This window comes from Macaca nemestrina, chromosome 7, assembly GCF_043159975.1.
Source record: "Macaca nemestrina isolate mMacNem1 chromosome 7, mMacNem.hap1, whole genome shotgun sequence".
Lineage (NCBI taxonomy): Eukaryota > Metazoa > Chordata > Mammalia > Primates > Cercopithecidae > Macaca > Macaca nemestrina.
This window is the reverse complement of record NC_092131.1, coordinates 40,863,390-40,880,474: the sequence shown is the minus strand read 5'-3', so window position 1 is coordinate 40,880,474 and position 17,085 is coordinate 40,863,390. Positions and strand designations below refer to the sequence as shown.

At 36.3% G+C, this 17,085-nt stretch overlaps 1 protein-coding gene across 27 annotated transcripts in view; it reads left to right on the top strand.

The window, feature by feature from the left end:
- Positions 1–17,085, top strand: part of LOC105472850 (gephyrin) — a 737,491-nt gene that overhangs the window by 654,920 nt on the left and 65,486 nt on the right. For all 27 annotated transcript variants that reach the window (XM_071099297.1, XM_071099293.1, XM_071099295.1 and 24 more), the window contains 4 exons: positions 2,037–2,092; positions 11,541–11,660; positions 13,223–13,281; positions 14,382–14,535. In XM_071099297.1, coding sequence (XP_070955398.1) covers positions 2,037–2,092; positions 11,541–11,660; positions 13,223–13,281; positions 14,382–14,535 — 389 coding nt within the window. The remainder of the gene's footprint in view (positions 1–2,036; positions 2,093–11,540; positions 11,661–13,222; positions 13,282–14,381; positions 14,536–17,085) is intronic.

Genomic DNA, 17,085 nt, shown 5'->3' with positions numbered 1-17,085 from the left:
CAAAACTCCGTCTCAAAACAAAAAAAGAGAGAGAAAATATCTAGGTTGCCATAGGAGGTAGCAAGCTGATAATTATTTATCTAGTAGAGAAACAATTTTAAGTAAGTTTATTCACGTTTGAGATGCAGTTAGTGTGGAACTTTGAAAGATAATTGATGTTTTAATTTTCTACAGTAAGAAAATTATCATTTGCTCTGAAAGATGGCAAAAATAATTGGGGGAATAGATGAAACAAGATTGGTAAAATGTTGATAATTGTTGAAGCAATGACTTCTATGTCTGTTGTAAAAACTTTTTTTTTTTTTTGAGACGGAGTTTCACTCTTGTTGCCCAGGCTGGAGTGCAATGGCACGATCTCAGCTCACCATAACCTCCGCCTCACAGGTTCAAGCGATTCTCCTGCCTCAGCTTCCCGAGTAGCTAGTATTACAGGCATGTGCCACCACACCCAGCTAATTTTATATTTTTAGTAGAGACAGGGTTTCTCCACGTTGGTCAGGCTAGTCTCAAACTCCTGACCTCAGGTGATCTGCCTGCCCCAGCCTCCCAAAGTGCTGGGATTATAGGTGTGAGCCACCACACCCGGCCTGTTGTAAAAACTTCTTAAACTTTTTAAAAAATAACCCATGAAAATGGCTTAATAAAATAACATTACCATAAAACTCTTCTATAATATTTTTTACAAGTAAAAATTGAACAATATAACAGGATTCAAAAAAAAACAGAAAAACAAGAGTTTATTAACTTGGATAATATCTATAAAGCATAAAATACAACATCTTGTGACAGAAGGGACCCAGTGTTAATTTTTGTCCTACTTCACATCATGCTAACCAAAACCATTTATGCAAAAAAGGGATGACTTCATTATAAACAGTGTTTTATATAAGACTTTAGAAAAAAATATCACTTTATAGCTACATAAATGAGTAATTAATCTAATGTCCTTTTAAAAAGAGAAAATATCATTATTTATCACTATGATTATAAATGTTAAATATTCATATATAATGTATATATTTTTTGTAGATATGCCCCCAAAACTCTGCTGTTTGCAGGTAACGTGAAGGTAATGGTCATGATTTTAAAACATACTAGATAGACATTTTTGCCCCGTCATATTGGTCTGAAAGCCACATCATATGTCAAGAAAACTCTTTAAATCGCCAAGAATGTTTCTTCATCTAGCCATTGTTATACTGTATATATTTTTTAATAAACTTTTTTCATCCCAATTCTGGAATTTTTTTTTCAATTTAAAAATAAATAGCCAATGGAAAATGTGATACAGTACTGCCTATGTATTCTAACTCATAAATAGAATTTTGATACATTATTTAAAAATACTGTGCTACAGTTATGAGACTGGATTTTAGTCCTAGCTCTACCATTAACCAGAAGTTGTTCAGAGTACTTTACCTTTTCTTTCTACCTGAATTCTTTCATTCTATAATTCATTTCCTTAAGCCGTCAAATGAAGAAAGGAATGTTCTTCCTGTTTCACATCAGGAAGCCCAGACTGGGAGATAAATAAGAAAACAGTACGAAGTAGTTAAATTATTATTGAAAAATGGAGACATATGGATATATATACAAATATATATACACACACATATATATACACACATATATATGTGTGTGTGTATATACATATATCCATGAGTGTACACACACACATGACACATACGTACACATGGATAAGGTAGTATTAGGAAGATCAGCTAGAATAACATTAGAAGAGCACAAGTGTGGAAATTACAAGGTGACAGGAAGACCATCTCCAGTGACACCATGGCACAATTAGTCACCAGTGGTACAATTAGGACCACTTCTATCAGTGCATGTGAGTTGCAGATACCAAACATTAAACCAGTAGTAACAAAGTCATTGTCAAGTCTAGGAGATCAGAAAAATATTCCACTTCTCTAAGTCTTATCAAATAATTTGAGTCAAATTTTAGAATTCCAATTTTAGGTTCTTGTTCCATGCTATAGGTCCATACTGATGTTTGTTCTTGGCTCTGTTCCATCTCACAGCTGCTGATGGCCCAGGAGATCGTTTCATCATTGGGGAATCCCAAGCTGGTGAACAGGTGAGATTGGTAGGCCTGAAAGGCACTGAAGATTTCAGCTTCATGGACTTTGGGTATCTAATTCTAAATTTCTCCTATCAGTGTAGTGGAAATTAGAGAGATTAGTCAGAAAGTTATCAAAGGGATGAAAGTATAGTTCCCAGGAGAGCCAAAAGAATTATTTCTTAATTGAAAAATCTACATCTATTAATATATGGCATAGTATTATTAGTATGTCTCACAGACATGCATTACAAGCATTTTCCAGACCTGTGACTGGGTGATTCTTTTTTTCCTGGAAAAAAAAAAAAAAAAAAAAGTTCTGAATAGAACAATTTCTAGGTAGTCTTCTCAGACTTCTCCCCAACTTGTGTTACAAATAGGGAAACTTAGAAGAAGTAGATTATTTAAACTCTTTAGCTAATTATTTAATTTTTCTCACTTGGGATCTAGCCAGGGACCAGGTATACATATATTTATATTAAGAAATGAAGCAATAATGGGCCATAATGGAAATACAAGTCCATTTGATGCTTTGAGCCCGGTAAGTGGCCACTTAATTGAAAAATCAGTTAAAGTGGGAAATTATTTTATACATTTAAAATAAATATAAATTTAAGTTAAACAAATATTTATTAGTCAATAACTTGATGAAGAGCCAAGGTCTTCATTTTAAATAAGTATGCTGTTTTAATTGCTATCAGGTCTTTCTTACGTAAACCACACAAAAGGCAATGTCTCTGATTTCCATTTTGATTTATTTAAAGTGGAAAAAACTGAGCAATACTTGCAATACATAGAAGAGCAGAATCCTTTTAGGGTTTTATTATTTTTTACATTCTTTTAGTTTCCTCACTCACACCTAATTTTACAGCATTTCTTTTTAGCAGCATTTTTAATGGAGGTTTCCAAAAGGTTTTACTTAATTTTTATGAAAAAAAATAACTCTTTCACACTCATATATCATTGGTTTATGTAATATTTCTTTCCTTCCTTCCCTCCTTCCCTCCTTCCCTCCTTCCCTCCTTCCCTCCTTCCCTCCTTCCTTCCTTCCTTCCTTCCTTCCTTCCTTCCTTCCTTCCTTCCTTCCTTCCTTCCTTTTTAAGGCATAGCCTTGCTCTGTCGCCCAGGCTGGAGTGCAGTGGCACGATCTTGGCTCACTGCAAGCTCCGCCTCCTGGGTTCACGCCATTCTCCCACCTCAGCCTCCCAAGTAGCTGGGACTACAGGTGCCCACCACCACGCAGGGCTAATTTTTTGTTTTTGTGTTTTTAGTAGAGTTGGGGTTTCACCATGTTAGCCAGGATGGTCTTGATTTCCTGACCTTGTGATCCACCCACCTCGGCCTCCCAAAGTGCTGGGATTACAGGCGTGAGCCACCGCACCCGGCCATATTTATTTAAACAACATATTTCAGTTAAAACTATTGCCACACACTGGCACAAACAAGTTTGGGAACAAACTCAATTGATTCTTAGAGTGGCAGCTTACAGGTATACAAGAGAAGAGTGTGACAGCTTCAAACTTGAAGTGTGCTGGGGCCATTGTTTTGTTTAAGAGGAAATAGCATCTGTCAATCCGGTGAGTTACAAAGGTTGATCGACAGAGCTCCTACCTTATTGAATGGAACTAGAAGAAAACCAAAGAACTTTTTTCCTTTCCTTTCTGCTCCCTTTTAAAGTTTCCTCTTCCTGAGATGGAATACTCAACTGCTACTACCATGCAATATATAAAAATAAAAGTGTCAGCGGGCGCGGTGGCTCACGCCTGTAATCCCAGCACTTTGGGAGGCCAGGGCGGGCAGATTACCTGAGTTTGCGAGTTTAAGACCAGCCTGACCAACATGGAGAAAGCCTGTCTCTACTGAAAATACAAAATGAGCCAGGCATGGTGACACATAGCTGTAATCCCGGCTACTCTGGAGGCTGAGGCAGGAGAATCGCTTGAACCTGGGAGGCAGAGGTTGCGGTGAGCCGAAATCTCGCCACTGCACTCCAGCCTGGGCAACAAGAGCGAAACTCCCTCTCAAAAAAATAAAAATAAAAATAAATAAAAGTGACAAGAAATAAATAAATAATAATTTTTGAAATGAAGGCAGCAGTTTGGCAAACACTGTTCCATGCCTTTCTTCTTTGGCTTAGCATGGATTAACAGTAGAAATGAGTTGAGATATATAGGAGAAGGATGGTACCAATGGTGTTAACCCTAGCTTCCTCATTTTAGCATCCAAAAATTGAGGAGATTCACATACAGCTCTCTGAAGCTAAGTTGGCACTATAGTGATATATATTCTTGTCCATGCTGCACCAAGCTGGATTTCATTACCATGACCATTTTTCTGACAAAAAGAACAGCTAGGTTTGATTCTTTTTTATAAATGACTTGTCTTGTTTGTTTGTTTGTTTGGGTTTTTTTGGGGGGGGAGAGAGGTTGTTCTTGCTTTTTGGTTTCTGGGTTTTTTCTTGAGACAGAGTCTTGCTTTGTTGCCCAGCATGATCTCAGCTCACTGCAACCTTCACCCCAGTATGGACTCTGGGGGGGGGCTCCAACCTCACTGGGTTCTCTCTTCTGATCCATTGGTCAGCGTGTCTGTTTTGCTGTCTAAACCATGTATTTCAGTTACTATAGCTTTGTAGTATATTTTGATTTCTGACAGTGTGAAGCCTCCAGTTTTCTTCTTTTTATTCAGGATAGCTTTGGCTATTTGGGATCTCTTGTGGTTTCATACAAATTGTAGGATTTTTTATTTCTGTGAAGAATGTCACTTGGTATTTATATAGGAATTGCAGTGAATCTGTAGATTGCTTTTTTGGTAGTATGGTCATTTTCACAATATTAATTCTTCCAACCCAATGACCTGGGATGCTGTTTCTTTCTCTCTTTTTTTGTGGCTTCTTCAATCTTTTTCATCAGTATTTTATAGTTTTCCTTATAGAGATTTTTTACCTCCTTGGCTAAATCTATTCCTAGATTTTTTTATAGTTATTATACATGGGATTGCTCTCTCATTTTCTTTCTCTGCTAGTTTGTTCTTGGTGTATAGAAATGCTACTCATTTTTGTATGTTGATTTTGTATCCTGCAGCTGTACTATATTTATCAGTTTTAAGAGTTTTTGGTGGAGCTTTTAGGATTTTCTATATATAAGATCATGTTATCTGCAAACAGGTACAGTCTGACTTCCTCTTTTCCCCTTTGGATACCCTTTATTTCTTTCTCTTGCCTAAATGTTCTGGCTGGGACTTCCAGTACTGTGTTGAATAAAAGTGTTGAAAGTGGGCATCCTTGTCTTGGTCTAGATCTCAGAGGAAAAGCTTTCAAATCTTCCCCATTCAGTATGATGTTGGCTGTGGGTTTGTCATCTAGGGCCTTCACTGTGTACACTCATTCTTTCTATACCTAAGATGTTGAGAGTTTTAATCATGAAAGATTGTTGAATTTTATCAAATGTTTTCCTAAGTCTGTTGAGATGATCATATAGTTTTTGTCCTTCATTCTGTTGGTGTGATGTATCACGTTTATTGACTGGCATATGTTGAGCCACCCCTGCATCCCCAGGGTAAATCCCACTTGATCATGGTGAATGATCTTTTTAATGTGCTGCTGGATTCAGTTGCAAGTGTTTCATTAAGCATTTTTGCATCAAGGATATTGGCCTATAGTTTTCCTTTTTTGTGTTGTGTCCTTTTCTGGTTTGAGTATCAGAATAATGCTGACCTCATAGATTGAGTTTGGAAGAATTTCTTCCTCTTCAGTTTTCCAGAAGAATTTGAGAAGAATTAGTATGAGTTCTTCTTTAAATGTTTGGTAGGATTAAGCAGTGAAGTCATCAGATCTTGGGCTTTTCTTCAATGGGAGACTTTATTACAGATTCAATCTCATTACTCATGATTGATCTGTTCAGGTTTTCTATTTCTTCTTGGCTCAAGCTTGGTAGATTGTATGTATTGAGGAATTTACCCATTTCTACTAGGTTTTCTAATTTTTTGGCATGTAGTTCTTCCTAGTAGTCTCTAATGACCCTTTGTATTTCTGTAGTATCAGTTGTAATGCCTCCTTTTTCATTTCTGATTTTGTTTATTTGGGTCTTTTTTTAGTAGTCTAGCTAATGCTTTGTCAATTTTGTTTATATTTTCATAAAGTCAACTTTAATTTCATTCATCTTTTATGGTTTTTTAGTCTCAATTTCATTTGTTTCTCTGATCTTTATTATTTCATTCCTTCTTCTGATTTTGGATCTGGTTTGTTCTTGCTTTTCTAATTCCTTGAGATATATCACTATGTTGTTTCATTGAAATCTTTCTACCATGTTGATATAGGTGTTTATTGCTATAAACTTTCCTCTTAATGCTGTTTTTGCTGTATCCCATAGGTTTTTGTCTGCTGTGTTTCTATTTTTGTTTGTTTTGGGAAATCTGTGTATCTCTTAATATATTTATTGATCCATTGGTTGCTCAGGAGCATGTTGTGTAATTTCTACATGTTTGTACAATTTTGAATGTTCCTCTTGTATTGATTTATACTTTTAGTCCATTGTGGTTGGAAAAAAATTTGATATAATTTTAGTTCTTTTAAATTTATTGAGACTTGTTTTGTAGCCTAATATGGTCTATCTGGAGAATGTTCCATGTGCTAATGAAAAAAAAATGTGTATTATACAGCTCTTGGATGAAATGTACTGTAAATATCTGTTATGTCTATTTGGTCTAAAATGCAGTTTAAATCCAGCGTTTCTATGTTGATTTTCTATCTGTATGACTTGTCCAATGCTGCAAGTAGGGTGTCAAACTCCCCAAATATTATTGTATTGGAATCTGTCTCTCCTTTTAGATAAATAATACCTGCTTTATAGTGGGTGATCCCATGTTCAATGCATATATGTTTACGATTGTTGTATCCTTATGGTAAATTGATCCCTTTATAATTATAGAATGAATTCTCTTGTATTTCTTTTTACAGTTTCTGACTTAAAGTCTGTTTTATCTGGTATAAATGTAACTACTCTTACCTGATTTAGGTTTCCATTTGCATCAAATATCTTGATTGATTTCTTCACTTTCAGTCTATATGTATCTGTATAGGTGAAGTGAGTCTCATGTAGGCAGCAAATAGTTTTTTTTTTTTTAATCCATTCAGCTTGTCTGTATCTTTCAACTAGGGAATTTAATCTATTTACATTTAAGGTTCTTACTGATAGATGAGGACTCTTGTCATTTTATTGTTTTCTGGGTTTGCTTACCCCTCGCTTCTTCTTTCTCTTATTGTTTATCATTGCAGTTGGGTTGTTTTCTATATTGATGCTCTTTTATTCTTTTCTCTTTCTCCTTTGTTAATCTGCTGTACCAGTGAGTTTTATGCTTGTGTGTGTTTTTATGATAGTGATTATTGTCTTTTTGCTTCCAGATATATGACTTCCTTGAGAATTTATTGTAAGACCAGTGTAGTAGTAATGAATTCTCTCCATTTTTGCTTGTCTGGGAAAGACTTTATTTCTCCCTCATTTCCAAAGGATAACTTTGCTGCATATAGTATTCAGAGTTAGAAATTTTTTTATTTCAGTACTTTGAAGATATTATCTCCTTTCTTCCTGGCCTGTAAGTTTTCTGCAGAGAAATCTACTGTTAGTCTAATGTGGATTTCATTATATATGACTTGATTTGGAGACCTTTGGACTTCCTGGACCTGGATATCCATACCTTTCCCCAGACTTGGGAAGTTTTCAGCGACTATTTTATTAAATAAGTTTCTTATACCTTTTCCTTTCTTTTTTTCTGAAACTCCAATAATATGAATATTTGTTCTTGTATGGCATTCCATAAGTCTTACAAGCTTTCTTTACTCTTTTTCATTCTTCTCTTTCTCTCTCTCTCTCTCTCTCTCGCTGGGTATTTCAAATGACCTGTCTTCAAGTTCAAAGATTCTTTCTTCTGCTTTATTAAAGCTGCTATTGAAGCACTCTATTGTAATTTTTTATTTCATTATTTGAATTATTCAGCTGCAGGATTTCTGTTTGGTTCTTTTTTATGATTTCTATATCTTCGTTGAATTTCTCGTTCTTATGAATTGTTTTGCTGATTTTGTTGAATTATAACTAGGTGTTTTTTTTGTATCTAATTGAGTTTCCTTAAGATCATTATTTTACAGTTTCTTCTCCAAGAGTTCACTGATTTCCTTTTCATTGGAGTCTGTTACTAGAGATGTATTCCTTTAGTGGTGTCATATTTCCTTGCTTTTTTGTGTTTCTTGTGTCCCCATGTTGATCTGTGTGCCTGGTGGAACTATTGCTTCTTTCAGACTTTCTAGGGTGGTTTTGTAGAGAAGCCTGTAGTTGGCCTTTAGTGTGTTGGTTGCAAAGGGCATGGTGACTTTCTGGACAGGTGCAATGGTGTAGTCTCCATGCAGCTTTTTCAGTTGCATTCAATGTCAGCAATAACTGTGAGTACTTCAGTGGCCTAATCCATAGAAGTTTGTGTCAGTGGTAGTAGTGTCATAGACTGTTAATATCCTTGGTGTGAAGGGTTTTTGGAGTCCTCCTCTTCTTGTTTTCCACACAATAGGGAGAATCAGCTGAAGGGATCCCTCTTGGCGTTAGGTCTGACATGCCCTCCAAGCAGCTACAGTGGCACTAGGCTCAAAAATGGTGCTTGGAGTGACTGTGGAGCCAGGATCCAAAGCTCAGGGTCTTGTGAATCCATTGTAGCACCTGGTTCTTGGGGTTCAGGTTCATTCTCTGTGGCAGAGTTGGGTGTAGGTTACCCAAAGAACCAAGATTTATGACTCTGAGGCACCCCCTAGCAGCTCGGACCCAGGTGCCCTGGTTGTACCTGTGATTTTATACCTAATGGGTAGGGTGTAGTACTGACCAAACTCCAAAGAGAAAGGTTTTGGCCAGGGGAGCAGGGTATGGCCGCAGCTCAGGAACCAGAGCCAGTAGGGCTCAGCAGCAGCTCTGGTCACAGTGGATAAGGTACTGTGTAGTAGTGACTCTAGACCCCTGGATGGCGGGGCTACACAGATCCTTGCCTCAGACTCTGAGGCCAGGTGCAGCAGCAGCAGACACCTTAGAATGGCAGAGCACAGCTGTGGTTCGATCACCAGGGGGACAAGGATCAACACAGAAATGACTCAACTCCCCAGAGAGAGAGGTATCTCAGCAGCTCAGACTCTAAGGGGCTATTGTCTAGCTCCAGAGAAGCAGGGTACTAGAGTTATTTGACCTGTAGGTCAGAGTATCTTGGCTCAATCAGCACTGTTTCCCTAGAATATGAGCGACTACATCAGCTCAGCCTGGGATGCATAGGTGCTCAGCTTGGCAAAGTGTGTGCCACACACTTTCTAAGCCTTGCCGTAACAGAGCAATATGTCTGGAAAAAGGATGATTAAAGATTAGAAACTATCTCCAATGTCTGGATGGAGTTAAGGGAAACCAACAAAGGAATCTGCAGCACCCAGGAGCTAGCAACCATGAGATTTCCTTACCACCTCTTAGTCTGAAGGAGCAAAGAAAGATGACGGTACCTGAACCTGGGAAGATTCATAGCTATGGGAGAGGACTGCCCAACAGCAGCTGTTGCCCTCAGTAGTAGAGATGCCCAAACTATCACCAAACTGCAGCCCAGGAGGAAAAGAGCAAGGGGAATGAAAACTCTACTTCTCTGTCTCCCTTCTACCCTCTAATATCTTACTGACCCCTCCCTTTGGCTGAGTCTCACCAGACGCCAAAGTGATGGGAACCTGTTTAAAATAGTCCATAGAGGTCAGCTTCTGGACTACAGCACAGAGTAGAGAATGATGATGTGATCTGGAGAGGCAAACAGAAAATGAAACAAATCTTTGTCTTTGTAAGGCTTATATTCTAGAATATATAATGTACTTAACATTGTACCTAGCATAGATTGTGGGTTCAATAAATATTAGTTATTGGTAGTATTGCTTGCAGTAATAATATTATGGAGAGAAGATTTTTAAGACTTTTCTAATAAATTTCCTATTTTACTTTGATTATACTTTCAGTAGTAGGGTATTTTTTTTTTCTTAACCATTCCCTAAGGGGTGTGTGTGTATATGTGTGGTTTATTTTACTTTATCTTATTTTGGTTGTTAAAATAACAATGACAAAACATACACACACATATAACATTAAATATACCATCTTGACGGTTTTTAAGCTTATAGTTTTGTAGTGGTAAATATATTCACAATGTAGGGACTTAAGATTTTAAATAGAGTCATGAGTCACTTAACGAAGATATATTCTGAGAAATATGTTGTTGGGCAATTTTCTTGTTGTCCAACTATCATAGAGTGTACTTACACAAACCTGGATGGTTTAGCCCACTACACACCTAGTCTACGTGGTATAACCTAGCTCCTAGGCTACATACCTGCACAGCGTATTACTGTACTGAATACTGTATGCAATTATAATGGTAAGTATTTGTTTACCAAAACAAAAAGTACAGTAAAAAATACGGTAATCTTATGGGACCACCATCATATTTGCAGTCCAACATTGAGCAAACTATCCTTATGCAGCACATGACTATACTTATGAGGCAGACATCTTTAGAAAGTAATCTTTTGGCAGGGGGGGATTAATATTGTCTCAGGATTTTTTCTTAGGGGGAATTTGAAGCATTCCTTTTCCAAACTTCAGTCTAAATCATTGCCCCTGACAAGTGACTTTCAGATCACTTGTCTATCTGATCAAATCTATCAGATGAATCTTACAGAAAAATGCTTTTCCCCATGTTGTAAGAAGTTAGCAGGGAAGGTTCTATCTCTTATACCATCAATATGAGAGCATAGACAATGAAAATCTTGTTTTTCATTTTCAAAAGTAATGTTTAACCTAGGTCATTACAGACACTGGAATCGTTTTTAAAGATTTGGTTATATTTGCTCAACTTCTATTATTAATTGATAAGTGAGAATATGTTTTAGAATATTTTCATGTTTTAGAATATTTTCAAAGGCAGTACTTAAAATATTTCTGGCTTGCCTTTATTTAACCAAAAAGTTTAGTTAATAAAGTACTGCATTTCTCAAACATCAGAACTTCAGTAATTTACGAAGGTGATTTTTTTGTAATTGTTATTCATAATGTATGTCCTAGCAATTTTTTCACTTACAGACTCTCAAATCACTTTGCATATATTAGGAAAATGTACATTATTTGAGAGGCAAAAGTGGCAAATGTAAATGGCAGTTCTTCAAAAGTAAAGCAGAGCACCAAGAAAGACACCTAACAGTTATTACCTTAAAGTACATATAAAATCAGCTTAAATGAACCTAAAGCCTCTTCAGTGTGAGTGCACCTGTTTGTGGGTAACTTTTATTACATGGCCCAAAATGAATAAGACTGTAAGACTTTCTTTTATTTTTTTAATATTAAAAAAATTAACATCCTCTGCAGACTTTTCCTTTGCAGCAGCAAAGTACATCAACTGTCTTTTTCATGTTTATTTCCAGCCAACTCAGACAGTAATGCCAGGACAAGTCATGCGGGTTACAACAGGTGCTCCAATACCCTGCGGTGCTGATGCAGTAGTACAAGTGGAAGATACTGAACTTATCAGGGAATCAGATGATGTACGTCATCACCAACTCTTACTGCACTGTTGTTCCTATGGCAGTATTATGTCACAACCATTTTCTGCAATGTTTGTGAGATTAACCCAGTTTTTTGGGTTGTTTTGTTTTGTTTTTGCTTATGGTGGTATCTTATATTGTCATATATGAGTCTCCAGTAAATAAGAAATTTCCTTAAGCTTGAAAATCTATTGTTACAGGAGGGGTTTCTGTGATCATTTCTGTTATAGCAGAATTTGAACCATATTTGACCCAAGCAGTTTCACATGCAAACAAGGAAAGAAAGTACCTCAAGAAAGAAAAACAGAGATATTAATGGTTGAGATACCTTCCAGAGCAGAGATATTAATGGTTGACATACCTTCCAGCTGAAAATTTTGCCACTGAGACTAGCTTCTGATAAAATGTCAAGGAGTTCATGAAATCAGAATTCACTAGAGAAGCATTTAACAAAGAGCACTTGGGCAAGTTATTGAATATTACACTAAGCCAAGCACTTGAACCAAATGACCCTTTCACCTCTGGTTTTCTGTAAGTCCGGAAAAAGTTGTGCCACCAAATGACAGCCTGCAAATATTAAGTGTATGTCAGTTCTCCCTCCATTACCTCAAGTAAAAGATGCTGGAATCTAAGCAAGCCTTTATGTCACTGAAAATAGTGGCAGGTTATTGAAACCAGAGTATAATCCAGTAATAAAAGTAGAATAGATTCAACTGAGGTTTTAATAATCAGCTATGTTTCTTGTTTTGTGAAGAAAGTAAAGTATATTGTAAAGCTGAGGTTGAAAATAAACATATATTCTCCCAAGCTGAGTAGATAGTAAAATTGGCCATGCCAAGAGACAGACACTTTCCTTGATCTGGAGATTTTCTTTCTAATCACCTTTCCATATGTAAGGTTTATAAAATTCAACTCTTGGCAAACAGGTCACATTGCCTGCTGTTAAAACTGCCTAAGCAGATTTATTGGCATCAGGGAAGCCAGCAGAGCACTGAATTCCAGAACACATGCATCCACAGACTCTGCCAGATGACAAGACACAGTTCCAATGTCACAATATTATTCACAGCCCATAAATGTAAAATTGATTATTGCAATTAATGTACAGAAATCTACTACCAGGCAAACTATAAGTCCTTTACTGAAATTTCTGTAAGTATTTGGTAACCTTGGCATGGTATTGATCCCATGATTCATGGGAAAAGAAGAAAGCTATTACCTCCATGCACATTCACTTTATTAGGGTAGCGCTATATATATATATATATATATATATATATGTGTGTGTGTGTGTATATATATATAAATTTATAATGTATTATAAACAAGATTTAATATTTGAATTGGTACATTTTAATTTTTTTATTTATTGCCACCAAACCTTCTAATTTTTCAGGAACCTGTGTTAGAAATTCAGTGTTTTCAAAGGGTGTAGCAAATAATTGTCTTTTTCTCTATATTTGTATATATCCTGGGCCTATCTGATGGTAAAAGTATCAGAGTAGCTAAATTCTACTGCTCAGAAATTCTGTTTGAAATTACATGACCTGCTCTTATTATAGGGCACTGAAGAACTTGAAGTGCGAATTTTGGTGCAAGCTCGGCCAGGCCAAGATATCAGGTAACTTCAAAACACATAGAATATATAACCTACTTTTGTTTCTATATGATCATTTACTCAGGAAACCCTGGCTACTATAAATCTGCAGCCATGTCAATTAGCCATTAATTTTCAGGGCTTTAACAAAAAGCAAAATGAATGTTATGAATTCTGTATCACATATCTGCCCTGCCTACTTTTTAATGAAGATAGTAAAGGCAAGTTAGTCAAAAGCAAGATGAGAAAGAGGTAAAATCATGAGCCTACATATTCTACAGTTAATTCTACTCCTAGATAATCCAGAATTACCCAATCCCATTCCTAAATAATCTGGAATTTGGTATTAACTCAGATAATACCAGAATTGGGTATTTACACAGTTAACTGATAGCATATGCTCTAGTGACTACCAATAATAATGGAATAATCTGCTCCTCCTTATATGCAAAGATGAAGCTATTTGCTATAATAAATAGTGCATATACTTTAAATTATTTTTCTTACAATGGAATATGTTTACCCTGATTTCATTAATACTAATTTGCTGAACATCCCTTTGTAACGAAGCTACACTTCACCCATCCCAATGGCAGCACACCAAGGTGAATGTACCTCGGTAGCCACAGATCAGGACCAACCTAAGTGGTCCAAATGGAAATTATCTCTATAACTGTAACCTCATTAGCATTAATCTCCTTGCCACAAAGCTAGCCAGCTGTGGACCTCGTATTAATGCCACTAGATATTTTCATACGAATTCTTGCCTTATCAAAGAAAGTTTACAATTGGTATTTTTACTATAATGTAACACAAAACAATTTGTAAAGTAATTTTCTTCACAGGTACTCAGGAAAAAAAAATTTTCAAATATGAAGTAACATATTTTTCTTTAGCAGTAATATATTCAAATCCTATTTCTGTTTTCTGTTGTGTGATTTAACTTTTAAAATTAAAAAAGCATAGGATTTTTAGAATCCCTTCATTTCATTATTTTCCTACTACTTTATTTCTTAACTTTTTTATCCTCTTGAATGTCCTTTTTTTTGACACAAAAGTTTCCCTCTGAGTTGAGAAAACGTTGTTCTTAATCACACTGCTTATGGTTCTGCTTTGACTTTCAGACCCATCGGCCATGACATTAAAAGAGGGGAATGTGTTTTGGCCAAAGGAACCCACATGGGCCCCTCAGAGATTGGTCTTCTGGCAACTGTAGGTGTCACAGAGGTTGAAGTTAATAAGTTTCCAGTGGTTGCAGTCATGTCAACAGGGAATGAGGTATTAAAAGTAAAAATGGAGGGAGTGGGGAGCGGGCCTGTAACATAAAGGTATTTCTGACATCTGTTCTGTGTTGTAAATAGAATGTTGTAGATTATAGATCATACCAGTGGGTCCACATTCTTACAACAGGGAAACAATAAATTGGCCTAAGGATAGTTTCAAGTTCAGAATATGAGAACAAGGAAGAACTAGTAAAAATTATGTATTATGAAATGTTCTCTTCTATTAGAATGAAATATTATAACCAATGGCGTTTCCACAAAGTCAGTACACATAAGCAAAGAATTTTAGCTGCTAGCTATAGATATTAAACTATGCAAACTCAGTACTTTTTCTGTTTAGACAATGAATTGTGCCCAGCCTGCTGCTGAAATGATGGGCCACTTCTGTGTGGGAAGTATCAATGAATCAGGACATCATGGCTAGTACTTCTTACGAAAAGTTCCATTTGATCTTTAATCACCAAGAGGGATTTGATAATCAGGGTTTTTTTTTTTTTCTCTCTCCCTAAAGATAGCATCTCAAGTGGCATGATATTTAGAATGGGTCAAAACATCATTTCATTCCTGATTTAGAAAAGAGAATTTAGTTCATCTCTTTCTGAGAACTATTAAAAAACTTCCCATTGCCTGTTTTGCTTAGGTTGTGCAAAACTTCAGTCAGAAGCTCTAAGGTCAAATAGAGAATACTAAAATGTGAATCTGCTGGAAACTCAAAACCTTTTAAAAGAATCAGAAACTATTGAGATTTTTAAAAGTATTAATAATTCCTTTGACGTTACTATTAAAGAAAAGATTAACGGGATTTTTTTTTAATCTCTTTGTTCTGAAAATAAACTCATCATTATTTTTAATTTCTTGAAGTCTTGGAAATGAAAATTTTCAAAGGTCTTTTTATGACCTTATAGTCCTTTTGGTTAAAGCAAAAGAATAGACTCTTTTATTTTGCGAATGGATAGCTAAATCAACATTCCAGATGTGCTTACTTCCCAGTATATATGCACTAGTCATTTCCAAAAACTATTGATTGACAGAAAACAAACATTCTTTTCAATTTGATCTACACAGTAATGATTTTAATATCCTTAGGACCAAATAACACTATATATAGCATTAGAAATAAATTTTTATTAAACTGGTTGACTCAATGAACTATTCTTTTTTATGATTTACTTAACATGCTTTGTGCATCAAGTAAGTTCACGGAGTTTGAGAAAGCTAAACAGCAGCACACTCAGGGACCAGGCATGGTGGCTTATACCTGTAATTCCAGCATTTAGGGAGGCTGAAGCAGGGGGATCAATTGAGGCTAAGAGTTCAAAACCAGCCTGGGCAACATAGTGGGACCCTGCCTCTACTAAAAAATTAAAAATAGCTATGCTTGGTAGCACATGCCTATAGTCCTAGCTACTGGGGAGGCTGAGGTGGGAGGATTACTTGAGCCCAGGAATTCAAGGCTGCAGTGAGCTACGATGGCACCACTGCACTTTAGCCTAGGTGACAGAGTGAGACCCTATCACAAAATAAAGTAAAATAAGAATTAACACACTCATAAATAACTATTTAGTTAATAGGAAACTCTGTTTAAGCGATATTGCTTATATTTCTCTCTCATGCTTTTGTAGGTCTGGACTCAGCCTCTCAATTATTCACAGAGTATATTGTTAGTGTTTTGTTTAAGCTACCTTTTACACTCAGTTAAAACTAATTACTGGAAGTAGGCTAAGGTAATGGGATGAAAATAGAGATGGTATTATATCATGAAATCTAGGGAAGAATTTGTAGTCTTAGTTCCCTGCCCCCATAGAGCGTATTATTCTTGAAGAAGCTTTGACTAATTCTACATGACTCATTCCCCTACTTTAACAGGGCTGCTATACTAAACTATACCACAGTTTTCCAAGAGAATAATGCTTCTAAATTATATAATCTTGGGTTCCATATAGCTCAACATTCCTCCCTTTCTCTTATTCAAGTTAGTTTTTATTATGACTCTGTGATCATATAATTTAGTTTTGTTCAGCAGATAATTGGGTACCTCTGTGCCAGGCACTTTACTGGAAATTGGTGATAAAAGAGATAAAGCATATTATCTCTCCTGAAGGCTTGAAATTCTCAGATACCCACAGAACAATAGCAAAAAATATTATCTATTTTCAGAAAGGGCAAAAGAAATTGCACTTAATGTGGCAAGGCCATAATTTACCCAGTCACAGTACAAACTTCCTTAAGTATTGGTTTTAGTTTCCAAAACCAATAGCTGGGCATGGTTGCTCACGCCTGTAATCCCAGCACTTTGGGAGGCTGAGGCAGGAGGATCGCTTGAGGTCAGGAGTTTGAGACCAGACTGACCAACATGGCAAAACCCTGTCTGTACTAAAAATACAAAAAAATTAGCTGGGTGTGATGGCACATGCCTGTAGTGACAACTGCTTGGGAGGCTGAGGCAGGAGAATTGCTTGATCCCGGGAGGCGGAGGTTGCAGTGAGCTGAGATCGCACCACTGCACTCTAGTCTAGGCAACAGAGAGAGACTCCATCTCAAAAAC